This window comes from Aplysia californica, unplaced genomic scaffold, assembly GCF_000002075.1.
Source record: "Aplysia californica isolate F4 #8 unplaced genomic scaffold, AplCal3.0 scaffold00408, whole genome shotgun sequence".
Taxonomy (NCBI): domain Eukaryota; kingdom Metazoa; phylum Mollusca; class Gastropoda; order Aplysiida; family Aplysiidae; genus Aplysia; species Aplysia californica.
In genome coordinates this window covers 441,483-454,573 of record NW_004797678.1, presented here as the reverse complement: position 1 = coordinate 454,573, position 13,091 = coordinate 441,483, and the positions used below count along the sequence as shown (strand labels likewise).

At 40.0% G+C, this 13,091-nt stretch overlaps 1 protein-coding gene across 2 annotated transcripts in view; it reads left to right on the top strand.

Moving 5' to 3' along the window:
- Positions 1 to 7,051, top strand: part of LOC101863042 (collagen alpha-3(VI) chain) — a 22,476-nt gene extending 15,425 nt beyond the window's left edge. Inside the window, exons 16-25 of one of the 2 annotated variants that reach the window (XM_035971269.1) lie at positions 114 to 266; positions 861 to 1,004; positions 1,343 to 1,483; positions 1,814 to 1,951; positions 2,825 to 2,962; positions 3,367 to 3,507; positions 4,131 to 4,271; positions 4,616 to 4,756; positions 5,094 to 5,228; positions 6,823 to 7,051. In XM_035971269.1, the coding sequence (XP_035827162.1) occupies positions 114 to 266; positions 861 to 1,004; positions 1,343 to 1,483; positions 1,814 to 1,951; positions 2,825 to 2,962; positions 3,367 to 3,507; positions 4,131 to 4,271; positions 4,616 to 4,756; positions 5,094 to 5,228; positions 6,823 to 6,869 (1,319 nt within the window). In that variant the 3' untranslated portion in view covers positions 6,870 to 7,051. The remainder of the gene's footprint in view (positions 1 to 113; positions 267 to 860; positions 1,005 to 1,342; positions 1,484 to 1,813; positions 1,952 to 2,824; positions 2,963 to 3,366; positions 3,508 to 4,130; positions 4,272 to 4,615; positions 4,757 to 5,093; positions 5,229 to 6,822) is intronic. The other variant, XM_035971270.1, reaches the window with a different exon arrangement.
- The last annotated feature ends 6,040 nt before the right edge of the window (positions 7,052 to 13,091 follow it).

Below are 13,091 nucleotides of genomic sequence, written 5' to 3'. Positions count from 1 at the left end.
ATAATTATTGTCTACAAATGCATCTAAAAATATACATATATTATAGAACATTAACGTCTCGCTTCTAAAATGTGCCGATTTTCGAAAGACTGAAACTTTTTACTTCAATTCAGGACCTGGACTCGACGTTCCTTGCTGGAAGAAGGAACTTTGCGCCTTTAACCTGGTTTGCCGCAAGGTAAAGGGCTCGAGACGTTGCAGTTGCAAAGGGAAACAGTTTTTTGACACGCAGGAAAGCAGGTGCCGCAAGCGCGTTTCTAACAAGAGTGAGTAGTTTTCCTTTGGTTAATAAGTATTGAGTATATTGTGGCAAACATAAATTCCTAGAGTGGTAAATCTGAACATCTTTCTCAATTGTTTGTATATATCTTTCTCAAAAGATCTATTGTTAACTCTCCCCTTTTTCAAAGGTTTATACCGAGGCAAGCCTCGGTTTATACCTAACCCTTTTGAACACTTTTCTCTTCTATCCAGAAGAGCTCTTCACCGTTAGAAAAGGGAGCTGAAAAGTAATCTTTTTAACGGAATCTTTAGAACAAAAAGTATCGGGATTCTCAATTCTTTACCCCTTTTGCATACAATGCATTGGCAACCGCCTTCGAGGTTGGGAACCACAGTGGGGATCGTTGGGCTCTTTATGCAGACTTGTTTTAAAATAACCACAAAAGTCTTAACTATGCAGTAAGTGTCTTTTTAAAGTTTGTGATGATTTTTCATGGAAGATTTCGGCTACCTTATATCTGCCATGATGAAATACATCTTTTCCAAAATTCCAACTTTCTGCAGCTTTTCTGCTGCTATTCCTGATGAAATAATCCTGCCTTTTGCGCTGGCTCGGTCTCACACATAAATCCATTTAGTTCCAGTGCCAGGGTACCAAGAGCGGTGTTCACGGAAGTGCCAGTCAAACCTGGAGTGTTTAGAGCAGGGCTCACAAAAACAGTGCTTGTGTGCCGATGGATTCTATTGGGATGAAGATGCAGAATTGTGTAAACAAAACGCTTGTGAGTAATTTTTTTAGTGTTGCCTATGGCCCAAAAACCATATATTCAACGTTGTCCAAAATTATGTCTTGTACCCTTTAAATTCAGATTTCTGTCACTCTTTTGTGGAGTGGTTTCAGCAAAAGGGTGTTGTGCACTCCCCGCAAATCGTTAATCAGCTGTTCAGATATAGGCCTGCTTAGCCCATTTGTTAAAAATTTGTTTATTAATACGTAGCGTCTGATGCATACATTTTAGAAATATTTTGTTAGAGTTCAGATCCTAAATTTTAAAGAGATGCATAATTACAATTAAAAAACTAAATTTTTTTCACGTGCTCCAAATTCAACCCATTTCAGTGCCCGGCTACAACGAACAATGTGACATGTCATGCAAGTCCAACCTACAGTGTTTACAGCATGGCTCGAAGAAACTGTGCCTGTGCGCTGACGGTTTCTCTTGGGATGCAGACGAGGAGCAGTGTAAACAAGAGAATTCATGTGGGTGCATTTTTAAAAATTAAGTTGTTGCCCACAGACCAAGAACCATATTCAACGTCCCCTAAAAATATCCCTTTCTATTTTGTGAAGCTATTAATTTTGTGTATTCTGTATCGCATTTTTGGATGGAAGGTATAGTACAATTTATGTTGTGCACTTGATGTATCCGCGGCAATTTGTTTAGTCCTTTTTTAAAACTGCAATTTGTTGTATCAGTTGCATGTGCCCGAACTATTAAAATTGTATTGAAAAGATATGCTAAATTCTGGTCCAAATTTTGCAACGAATGAAAGTTTCTTACCTTCACTGAATTTTACCCATTTGTTTCAGTGCCTGGGTACAACGAAGAATGTGACAAGTCGTGTGAATCCAACCTGGAGTGTTTACAGCATGGCTCGCAGAAACTGTGCCTGTGCGCTGACGGTTTCTCTTGGGATGCAGACGAGGAGCAGTGTGAACAAAATTCATGTCAGTGCATTTTAAAAAATAAGTGTTGTCGACGGTCCAAGAACCATATTCAAAGTCCCCTAAAGATATCCCTTTCTATTTCGTGTAGCTTTTAATTTTATGTCGTTGTAGGTGTATACACATACACTGAAATTAATATTGTAAATACGAATGTAAATAAGTCTTTTCCATATTTACAAAGATTTTCATAAATGTCTGTCTGTCCTTTTAATATGATGATATGACCGTATGCAGTTGCGAGTGCCGTGAAACTCTTACTAAAACATAACATGATAGATTTGTTGCAGTAAAACCTGTAGGCACTTGCACGACCAAAATGGAGTCGATAGTGCCGTAATAACACCTACTCAATCAATCAATAATTTTGTATTTTATATTTGTTGTTTGGATGGAAGGTAGTTTGGGTCAATTTATGTTGTGCACTTTACTTATCATCGGCAATTTGTTTAGATATACAAATTCCTTTTCTTAAAACTGTAATTTGTTGTATCAATTGCATATGCTCGAACTATTTTATCATAATTCCCAATCGCTCAGTTAAAAGATACGATGCTAAATTGTCGCTTTTAAGCACAAGGGGGCTATCCGAAAAGTTCTTATTTTTGAGAAAATCGACGGTAAAAATTTTTGCACATTGTTCAGTTTCTTTAAAAGACAATGAGTTTTCTCTCTAACCAAACAAATATACACACCAATGAAACCAGACTTCTCCTATAGGTAGGGCAATGCCCAGTTTTGGTGTAGGTCAGGATTTTTGAAAACCGGAAATTTGGGTTAGCCCGCTTGCCCTTAAAAGCGACCAAATGTAAGTACAATTGTGGGAACGTATGAAGCCGTTTCTATTACTTTTACTGAATTTCCATTTTGTTTCAGTGCCCGGGTACAACGAAGAATGTGACAAGTCGTGTGAATCCAACCTAGAGTGTTTACAGCATGGCTCGCAGAAACTGTGCCTGTGCGCTGACGGTTTCTCTTGGGATGCAGACGAGGAGCAGTGTGAACAAAATTCATGTCAGTGCATTTTAAAAAATGTTGCCGACGGTCCAAGAACCATATTCAAGATGTCTCTTTCTATTCCGTGTAGCTTTTAATTTTATGTATTTTTTATTTGTTGCACGTTTGGATGGAATGTAGTTTGGGTCAATATGTTGTGCACTTTACGTATTATTGGCAATTTGTCTAGGCATACAAATTCATTTTCTTAAAACTGCAATTTGTTGTATCAGTTGCATATGCTCAAACTATTTTATCGAAATTCCAAATTGCCCATATTTAAAAGACACAATGTTAAATGTAAGTACAATTTTTGGATCGAATGATGCTGTTTCTTGAGTCGATAGTGCCGTAAAACACCTACTCAATCAATCATGAAGCCGTTTCTATTACCTTCACTGAATTTTACCCATTTGTTTCAGTGCCCGGGTACAACGAACCATGTGACAAGTCGTGCGAGTCCAACCTACAGTGTTTACAGCATGGCTCGCAGAAACTGTGCCTGTGTGCTGACGGTTTCTCTTGGGATGCAGACGAGGAGCAGTGTGAACAAGAAATTTCATGTGGGTGCATTTTTAAAAATGTTGCCCACGGTCCAAGAACCATATTCAACGTCTCCTAAAGATATCCATTTCGATATCGTGTAGCTTTTAAATTTAAGTTTTTCATATTTGTTGCACTTTTGGATGAATAGAAGGTATTTTGGTAAATTTATGTTCAGCGCTTTACGAATCATCGACAATTTTAGACGTACAAAGTGTTTTCTTAAAGAAATTGGATTGTTTCATAAGATATACAAATCATTTTAGTTGTCGGTGTATAATATACACTGAAATTAATATTCTAAAAACGCATGTAAATGTCTTTACTATATTATTTATCAGGATTTCTATGTATTATTTTATTTGTCTGTCCGTCCTTTTAACACAGTAGTAGATTTCCGGCTATAGAACTTGTTAGCACTTGCTTGACCAAAATTGAGTCGATAGTGCCGTAAAACACCTCAATCAATGAGACGTACAAAGCCATCTTAGAAAACTTAAATGTGTTGATTCAATTGCAAATGCAAGAACTATTTTGCCGAAAAGTTGTAAATATTGAAAAGATAAGATAAATGTAAGTACAATTTTTTGAACGAATTAAGCCATTTCACTTGCCTTCACTGAATTCAACCCATTTGTTTCAGTGCCCGGGTACAACGAACAATGTGACAGGTCGTGCGTGTCGAACCTTGAGTGTGTACAGCATGGCTGCCAGAAGCTTTGCCTGTGTGCCAAAGGTTTCTTCTGGGATGCAGACGCGGACCAGTGTCAAAAAGAAAATGCATGTGGGTGCAGTTTGTGTTACCCACTGTCAAAGAGCCGTATTCATGTTATCCTTTTCTAGTGTTGGATTTATTTTTATTTTTCTTTCTTTTGGCTAGACACACTAGTTGTGGGTCAATGAATTCTGTACAATGTATCGTCGGTCAACTGTTCATATGAACGGAGCCTCAGATTAAAAAGAAAATTAAATATTACAGCGGTTTCTTAATGTGTGGTATTTATTGCATATATTCGGGAAATTTCTAAATACTGAGAAAAAGCAAAGGAGGCATAGTCTTGGTACATTGAAAAAAAATAAAACGGAAACGTTTTCTCTTCTGCACTGAATTCTACCCATTTGTTTCAGTGTCTGGGTACAAAGAACTATGTGACAAGTCGTGTGTGTCCAACCTGGAGTGTGTACAGCATGGCTCGCAGAAACTGTGCCTGTGCACTGACGGTTTCTCTTGGGATGCAGCCGCGGATCAGTGTCAAAAAGAAAATGCCTGTGGGTGCAGTATAAGTTTTGCCAACAATCGAAGAACAATGTTCGACGTCGCCCAAAGATATCCCATTCTATATCTTGTAGCTTTTAGCATTATGTCATTAACAATTCTTTTGCTTTGTTGCACTTTTGGGTCCGCTGCTCAGATGTATTGAGTCCTACATATTATTTAATCTTACTTCAATTTCTTGTGTGGTATCTTTTGCATATGCTCGGTAAATATTTGGTTGAAATTCAAATTCTGAATTTTGTGAAAACAGAGAGGTAGGTACATTAAAAACGAAACGACCCCCCCCTCCACTTTATCTCGCCTTCACTGAATTTCACCCATTTGTTTCAGTGCCTGGGTACAACGAGCAATGTGTCAAGTCGTGCGGGTCAAACATGGAGTGTGTACAGCATGGCTGCCTGAAATTGTGCCTGTGTGCTAAAGGTTTCTTTTGGGATGCAGACGCAGACAAGTGTTCTAAAGAATGTAAGTTTTTACGGTTTCCTGAAGAAAATCACAAACGAAGCAAATCCACTTTCAATATCTTTGTCTCAAGATGTATTGCTAATTTTTTTCATGTGTTGTTGTTATCGATCCAAATTTCTTTCCTATAGTATAAGAATGTCTAGAAACTTCATATCGGTCTGCGTTCGTGCTGTCTCTAATATAAGGTCGTCTTAATTTAATATTAAAAAAGCAAATTCAGAAAAAATATGCTCCTTGCCTTTAGACAGACAGGAATAGGCCAAGCTGTCTCGTGCAGTTTGTTGTATGGCGCTTTATACCCAAGTGTCTCACGGCTTCATGCTGTGTAAAAACCATCCTTGTGTCTCACGGCTTGATACTGTGTAAACCATCCTTGTGTCTCGCGGCTTGATACTGTGTAAAAACCATCCTAGTGTCTCACGGCTTGATACTGTGTCAAAACCATCCTAGTGTCTCACGGCTTCATACTATGTAAAAACCATCCTAGTGTCTCACGGCTTCATACTATGTAAAAACCATCCTAGTGTCTCACGGCTTCATACTGTGTAAAAACCATCCTAGTGTCTCACGGCTTGATACCGTGTAAACCATCCTTGTGTCTCGTGGCTTAATGCTGTGTAAACCATCCTTGTGTCTCGCGGCTTAATGCTGTGTAAATGTGTCCTGGCGTGACAAAAGCGGTCGGAACAGCTTGAGAGGAAATGATCACTGTTCATTCACGCATCCATCTCTGCGACGTTCTTTCACCTTAATATTAACAAGAGTTGATCGTGCTGTAAAACACCTACTCAAAACAAAACAAAGGGTTCTATTTTGGCTGTGGAAAAGGTGGGCGAGGAAAAATATCTGACCCAGAAGCACATGTTCTACATTTACTTACTTGATTAATTAAAGACATGAAGTTGGAAAAAAACCTTTTTCGTTCACTGTACTTCGTTTACGAAAAGACGTTTTAAGTGTCTGGAGAGGGAGCTCCTTTTTGCGTGGCGTGCAACGCATATTTTACAGTTCGGCACATCCTGACGGAATGTGTCGACTTCAACGATATACGTACAAAATACTTTAAATGTAAAGATGTCAACTCTTTTTGACAGTGTTAACCAGAGAAAAATTATACGTTTTATGAAAAAAATGTCTTCTGTAGTCTTTCTATATTTTTCTTCCTTCCCCAAGCTGACCGGGGAGTAGAATTTAAAATAGTTGGCTGTCCCATAAACAGGGGTGTAACCTCCCGCTGATGGGGTGCCACTCGTACGTCGCCAGCTCTCTGACGTAGGGGTGGTTTCTTCTGGCCGTTCTCTCTAGGTCTTCTGTCCATCGATCTTTCTTCTCGATCATTGGACCGAAAGCCCGTACGTGAAATTGGATTGTTTTATCTTTTTAAAAGATATTGTACTGTAAACTGAAATTGATATTGTAAATACGCATGCAAGTAAAACTTTTACCATATTTGTCTGTCTATCCTTTAAACACAGAACAAGATTTGCGGCGCATCAATAAATGGATAAAAAGACGATAGACGTTTGGTAGGGAATGACTTAACTTCACCAGAGCACCCACCCCCCCTATAAAAATTACATATTTCCTTTCACAGCTATGATGAACGAAATGCTGGTCAAATACCGGCATTTCAGAGACTGATTACGAGATGGCCTGAAGACGAAAGTTTCTGGTGATTAACGAAAGCTTGGCCAGTTTTCATGACGTCTCGTGCGATCTACCAAGCAGAACTTGCTACCGTCACCAAAACTTTGTACTAAAATCCACCAAAATGCCATGTTTGTATCGATATTTGTTACCAAATAAATGATATACATATCGAACTTGGGTCTTTGTTTTTCTATTGGCTTGTGTTAAATCGGCCTTCTGAATTCTCTAAACCGTCTTCCTGCACCGTCTTCCTGCACCGTCTTCCTGCATCGTCTTTCTGCACCGTCTTTCTGCACCGTCTTTCTGCACCGTCTTTCTGCACCGTCTTTCTGCATTTGTGTTGTCAAATCGGATAGATACGTCTTAGATGAAAAAAAAAATCCTCTTTTGTTGCTCATCGCCTTCAGAAATGCTCTCAATCCATGTTTTTGTGATTCTGTCTCAAACAAGTTTTGACTTTACATTATGCATTTGCCTTTTGTCTGGATGAGTGTACTTGCGTCTGAAGGCTCTGTTATAACGGGCATTCGAACAGATATGCTCGGCTACCCCCCCCCCCCCCCGGGGCGGTGACACTGACTGAAGTGTCTCTAGGCCATTCCCCAAAAAAAAGGGGGGGGGGCATTTCTCGTTCTAATGCACAATAGAATTGTAAATGGGCTGAACCAACAATGCCATGCTCGTAACTGTGCTCTGAACTACAACAGAACTGCTGCTTTTTCTTTCCTAACCTTACTATCGTCATTTTCCTCTACTTCTTTAGTATGTTTGTCACATTCTTGTGACCCGCTATTTCTGGGGTGCCTTGATAGTCGAAGCAGATTTAGTGCTGTTGAAATTAGAGAGGTGAGCAGAGTAAGTCTGATTCCCTGTACTGTAAGGACTCCTCTGTTGACATCCCCTTGGCGCTCAAATGACCTTACACAGTTACGGGCGCCGCAAAACCTACTACAACAAAACAAAACATGCTCGGCTACAGCAGTGCGTGCAACCATCGACATAATCCTGAAACAAAGGACAAAGCAGAACAAAGCTATTAAACCTCCATGGCATTTAACCAAACCAAACATAGATACTAGTCTTGAAAAACACAACTCAAAGTCCACAGACAAAACTACATACTTAAACTCATATAAACAGCTGATAAATAGATACCCTGAAGCAGAGAAACTCTTTACAGACGGATCCAAAAATGACTCCTCAGTAGGAGCTGCTGCCCTTGCATCGCCACACAGCTTAAGCCTAAGGAAACTCCATCCAGAAGCTTCAGTCTACACTGCTGAGGCTACAGCTCTTGAAATGGCCCTAAATATTATAGATCAATCAACCAAGTCTACCTTCCTAATCCTTTCAGACTCTCTCTCTTGTCTGAAATCTTTAGAGCGCTCTGACACCTCCGACAACAGAATTTTGAAACTTATCATTGAACTGCATTTTCTACATCAGTCTGGAAAAACTATTACAATAGCTTGGCTTCCAAGCCATGTAGGCATTGATGGCAACGAAGCCGTTGACCAATTTGCCAAAGAATCTCTAAAACTACCTGAAAACAAAAATAGTAAAATCCCTTTCTCTGACATGAAACCGAAAGTAAAAGAACACATCACATCCTCCTGGTCCCAAAGTTGGAATCAACAAATACACAACAAACTCCATTACATTCAACCCAAACTTACACCCAGGAAACCATTTTCTCTACCAAGAAGAGAAAAAGTAATTTTTACCCGACTTAAAATAGGACACACGCACGTCACGCACAAACATTTACTCGAAGGAGAGGAAGCTCCTTTTTGCGTGGCGTGCAACACAAATTTCACAGTTCGGCACATCCTAATGGAATGTGTCGACTTTAATTATGTCCGTGATAAATATTTTAAATGTAAAAATATTAAGACCCTTTTTAACATCATAGAACCTAGAAGAATTTTAAGTTTTATAAAAGAAATTGGACTGTTTAATAAAATGTGAAAATATATAGTTGTCGTTGTCGGTGTATATATACATACACTGAGATTTGTATTGTATATACAAATGTAACTAAGCCTTTTCCATATTTACAAAATTTTTTTATAAATGTTTGTTCGTCTTTTTAGCATAATAGAAATAGTGTGATCGTTTGCGGTTGCGAGCTCCGAAAGACTCTTATTAAAAACGCGTCTGATTATGTAGCGGTAAAACCTGATGGCGCTTAAATGACCAAAATTGTGTCGATAGTGCCGTAAAACATCTACCCAATCAATCAAAGCTATTAAAGTAAACAGCCAACAATGAAGGCAAATTGGACCTTCTTGACCTTCCAGTAGGCTTCAGTTGTTTACACATATTTGTGTTGCACAAAGTGTGCAAATGTTGGGGGTGGGGGTGGGGGGAGGGGGGGGGGCGCTAAGATGCACTTTGGTATTAACAAAAATCCTGTTGTGACTTGGGTGTGATCGTGGTCTTGCAAATCGTAACGGTGTCTCTGTGGGGTGGCGAAACTTGTTACGGTGGATACTTTATGATTGAATGAAAAGTAGGCACTGGCGTATTCCATTACCAATAGTTGTATTTTTGGTAAATTTCTGAAAAATATGATGCTATATAAACATTATTACCCGTACATCCCATGGTTTATTGTGCGGTGACACATTCGTTGCACGACTTAAACGGTGTCGCCCATTTCACAGCAGTTTATATCCATTTCTCTTATCACGTTTTTCAACAACGACATTATTAAAACTATCTTTAAAATTTATGTAAAATACTACAAATTTTTGTTTTCTGTGGGGGGGGGGGGGGGGGGGGGGGGGCAGGTGTTTTATGGCGCTCGCAACTGCATAAGGCCATATGACTAATATGAGCGCACGGGACACATTAAACTTTCAGTTGGTAGGAATTTTGGTTATTTTGCCCGGGTGGCGGCTGGAGCCTACTCTTGTCGATTTTAGACCACCAAGGGAATCTTTAATGTGCCTAACTTGCACACGGGCCGTCTGAGATTTTTTTGCCTTTGTACGAGAGGGCTAGGTGTATATATTTCCTACCAGAAGACCAGGGGTGTGGCTGAAAGACAGCAGTAAGAAACAGCCGAGGAGTAGCAGTAGAAAGGCTGCAGAAAGAGTCGGGAGCCCAGAGGAGGGGGCGACGAAGGTGAGGGGGTGGGGGCAGAAAGAGGAGACGAAAGCAGACGACAGAACATTGCTAGAGAACAGGAAAGGAGGTGAACGGAGACATTTTTAGATAATTTTTCGGTCGCTACCCGGATTCGAACCCGGGACCTTTGAATGAGAGGCCAACACCTTAACCTCTAAGCCACTGGAGACCATTACTACAAATTCCGTCAAACGCATTTTGCATACGCATATGGCCTACCGCTACGTCACTGCTCTCCGATGAAAACAAACTTTACTGGCAAATCGTGTTCGAGTAAAGAGTGAGCCCGTCGCCTTCTTAAGGAAGGTAGGCCCAAATTTATTGACCTCTCTCTTCTTTAAAAAAAAATTAAATTAAATAAGTTAAAAGTTGGCAGGTTTGATTGTTATACGACCCTAACTTGCTTTTCTTAATGGGTCTTGTTTAGAAAAAAAGGACATGCAATTTGATCCCTGATCTTTTAACTCGCTTGAACCAGCGTCTGTGGTGAAGTGGTTAGGTGCTTCCCTGTCGCACGAGAGTTCGATTCCCGAGTTGTGAGAATTTTTATCGAGCATCTTGGTCTTTCTGCTGCAAGGATATTGCATCCGCCCTCTCAGCCCAGATTGGCCCTGACAGGCAGAATCGGAAGCCCGCCTCCTGAAGGGTCCAAATTGGTGACGGGGACGTAAAGACGCTCGTATAAAAAAAATACCCCGTATGAACAAGAGAATCGACCATCCAAAGTCCGGATGAGGAATAATGTGGTCGGGATATTGTTCTGCAGCATTTTCAATTGACGACTTGGTCCTAATTATTAATGAATGTACTTCCTTGTGCGTCTGTTCCCTTCTAATTTACCTCAAACTTTCGCCATTCACATGTTCCTATCATTGCTGACTGCCACAACCTTTTTGTGTAGCCTTATTGCAAACGTTTGACCTCCACATCCATACAATTTTAGATCCACAGGAAAGCGGGCGATCTCGACTCTGCTTGCTGCTGCTAACCAAGGCTGAACAGAATAGTTTCCCAGAAGACAAACCGGGTATACTTCCCAATCATAATATCAAACTGTCTGGTCCTGCGTCTACTTACAATGGCGGAGAGGTCAAGTCCTGTACTGCACTAAAGGCCGCTACACACCTGCAGTTAGACTCGACAGATTCACTTGAACAGGCCGACCTGCTGGTAGAATGGAAGGTGTGTCGGGGAGTGGTTGAGACTGTGCAGGCGTCAATGTCAGTTTGGCTGCCTTCAGTTCGACATTAGACATGTCAAACATTTTTTGGGCCTTGCAACAGGAAGGCGGCGTCCCTTTGATTTTTTCAGCCGCGAAAAAAATTAACAAGTTAAAAACACAATTTCACTCAGATTATTGAAAAAAATATTTTAGAGCTGAGCGTGTCTGCGCGTACACTTCGGTACCCTGCTTAATTTATTGCTAATTTACAAAATTACATTTTCCTTATTAATTGTATTTGATAATCTATGTTCCGCAATGAGAGCAAGAGAATGTCTTGCGTGGTGTGGATACACACCGTGTTCCGGTTGAACTGACGGCTTTACTCGACCGTTCAACTTGAATAATACTAACTGCAGTTGTGTAGCGGGCTTAATGTTGACCTGAAGCAAGCCAAACTGACATTGTCGCCTACACAGTCTGAACCACTCCCATACACCCCTTCCATTCTACCAGCAGGTTGGCCTATTCGAGGGAATCCGGCGAGTCCAACTGCAGGTTCCTGTACAGGGGTTAAATCATCAGTCAACCCCTCCTCCCGTCCTCACAATCAGAAAATGTGACGGAACCTGATATTTTTTCCCAGGCTAGGCTAACTTTGTAGCCCAAAGGGAATAAAAGGTCCGTTTAGTAAATACAAATTTGTCGAAACTTACATCCTATCCCAAGAACTCCAAATTTGGAATGAGCGTATCAAAATCAACATAAATAGCGGCTTGTTGTATAAAAGACAAAGTTGAATAATAGTGTAAAGAACTTTCTATCGGGTCCTTCGGTATATTATGCTGGTTGTATTTGTATCCCTTCTACTGATGCAATAAAAGAAAATGACTAGCAAAAAAAACAACAACAATTGCTACAGTTCTATTAATTTACTGATTCTTTCAAAATTCATGAAACGCATATATATAAAATCTGTTTGAATGCCAAAGTCATGTCTTTTATTATATAAATGTCCTTATAAAATAGTTGTCGATCTTGAAAACAGAACGGTTTTGGGGAATAACTTTTGATAGAATTGACCAATTTATCCTAAATTCTGACACTAAATACGTATTGATTTTTCTTCACACGTCAGGGAAAATATTCGGCATCCGACCTGTTTTTTTCTTTTTGTTATTGTTAATTTACCTATTTGACTCACCTATCAATGCCAAACATGGACCACGAACAAGACATTAGGTCAAAGAATTACAATATGTGAAATGCGATGTCTTCTTAGAAAAGCAGTAAACAAGACCAGGCGAGACAAAATTAGAAACACATTAATCAGAGAAATGGTGGGCCCAAATGATACCCTGCATCACATCCAACACCAAAGAATCAAATGGCGCATCTCATTTTCATGCGATTACCAACACACCACCCAGCACAACGTGCCTACATAAAAAAATTCGATTGCAACAAAGCTAGAGGGAGACTGAGAAAGACCTGGGTAGATGGAGTCAGGGAAACATTAACAACTAAACAACTCACGGTATCCCCCTGACCCAAGCTCTCCGGTTGGTGGCAGAGAGACGCCTTTTTCTTTCCGCGACACCCAAAAGGGTATAAGCGGCGGATAAAAGTAAGTAAAGTAAGTAAAGTTATTGTTAATTTTTTAAAATAAAATTGCTGCTAAAGAGATGACAGAGTACAGTGAAGATATTCAATTCTGCATGAGCCAGACCTGAATTAAATGATAGATATCTACGGGAGTTAAACACCTTTCCTTGTGAGAGAAAATCGACTTATGAGCGATAGATGGTTTTGATCTAGATCATGAGACTATAAGAGAGACTAAAGACAATGCAATTTGTCTATGGGACTGTGCTACTTACTTACTTGGTTAGAGAATAGGCATCACTGCAGGCAGCACA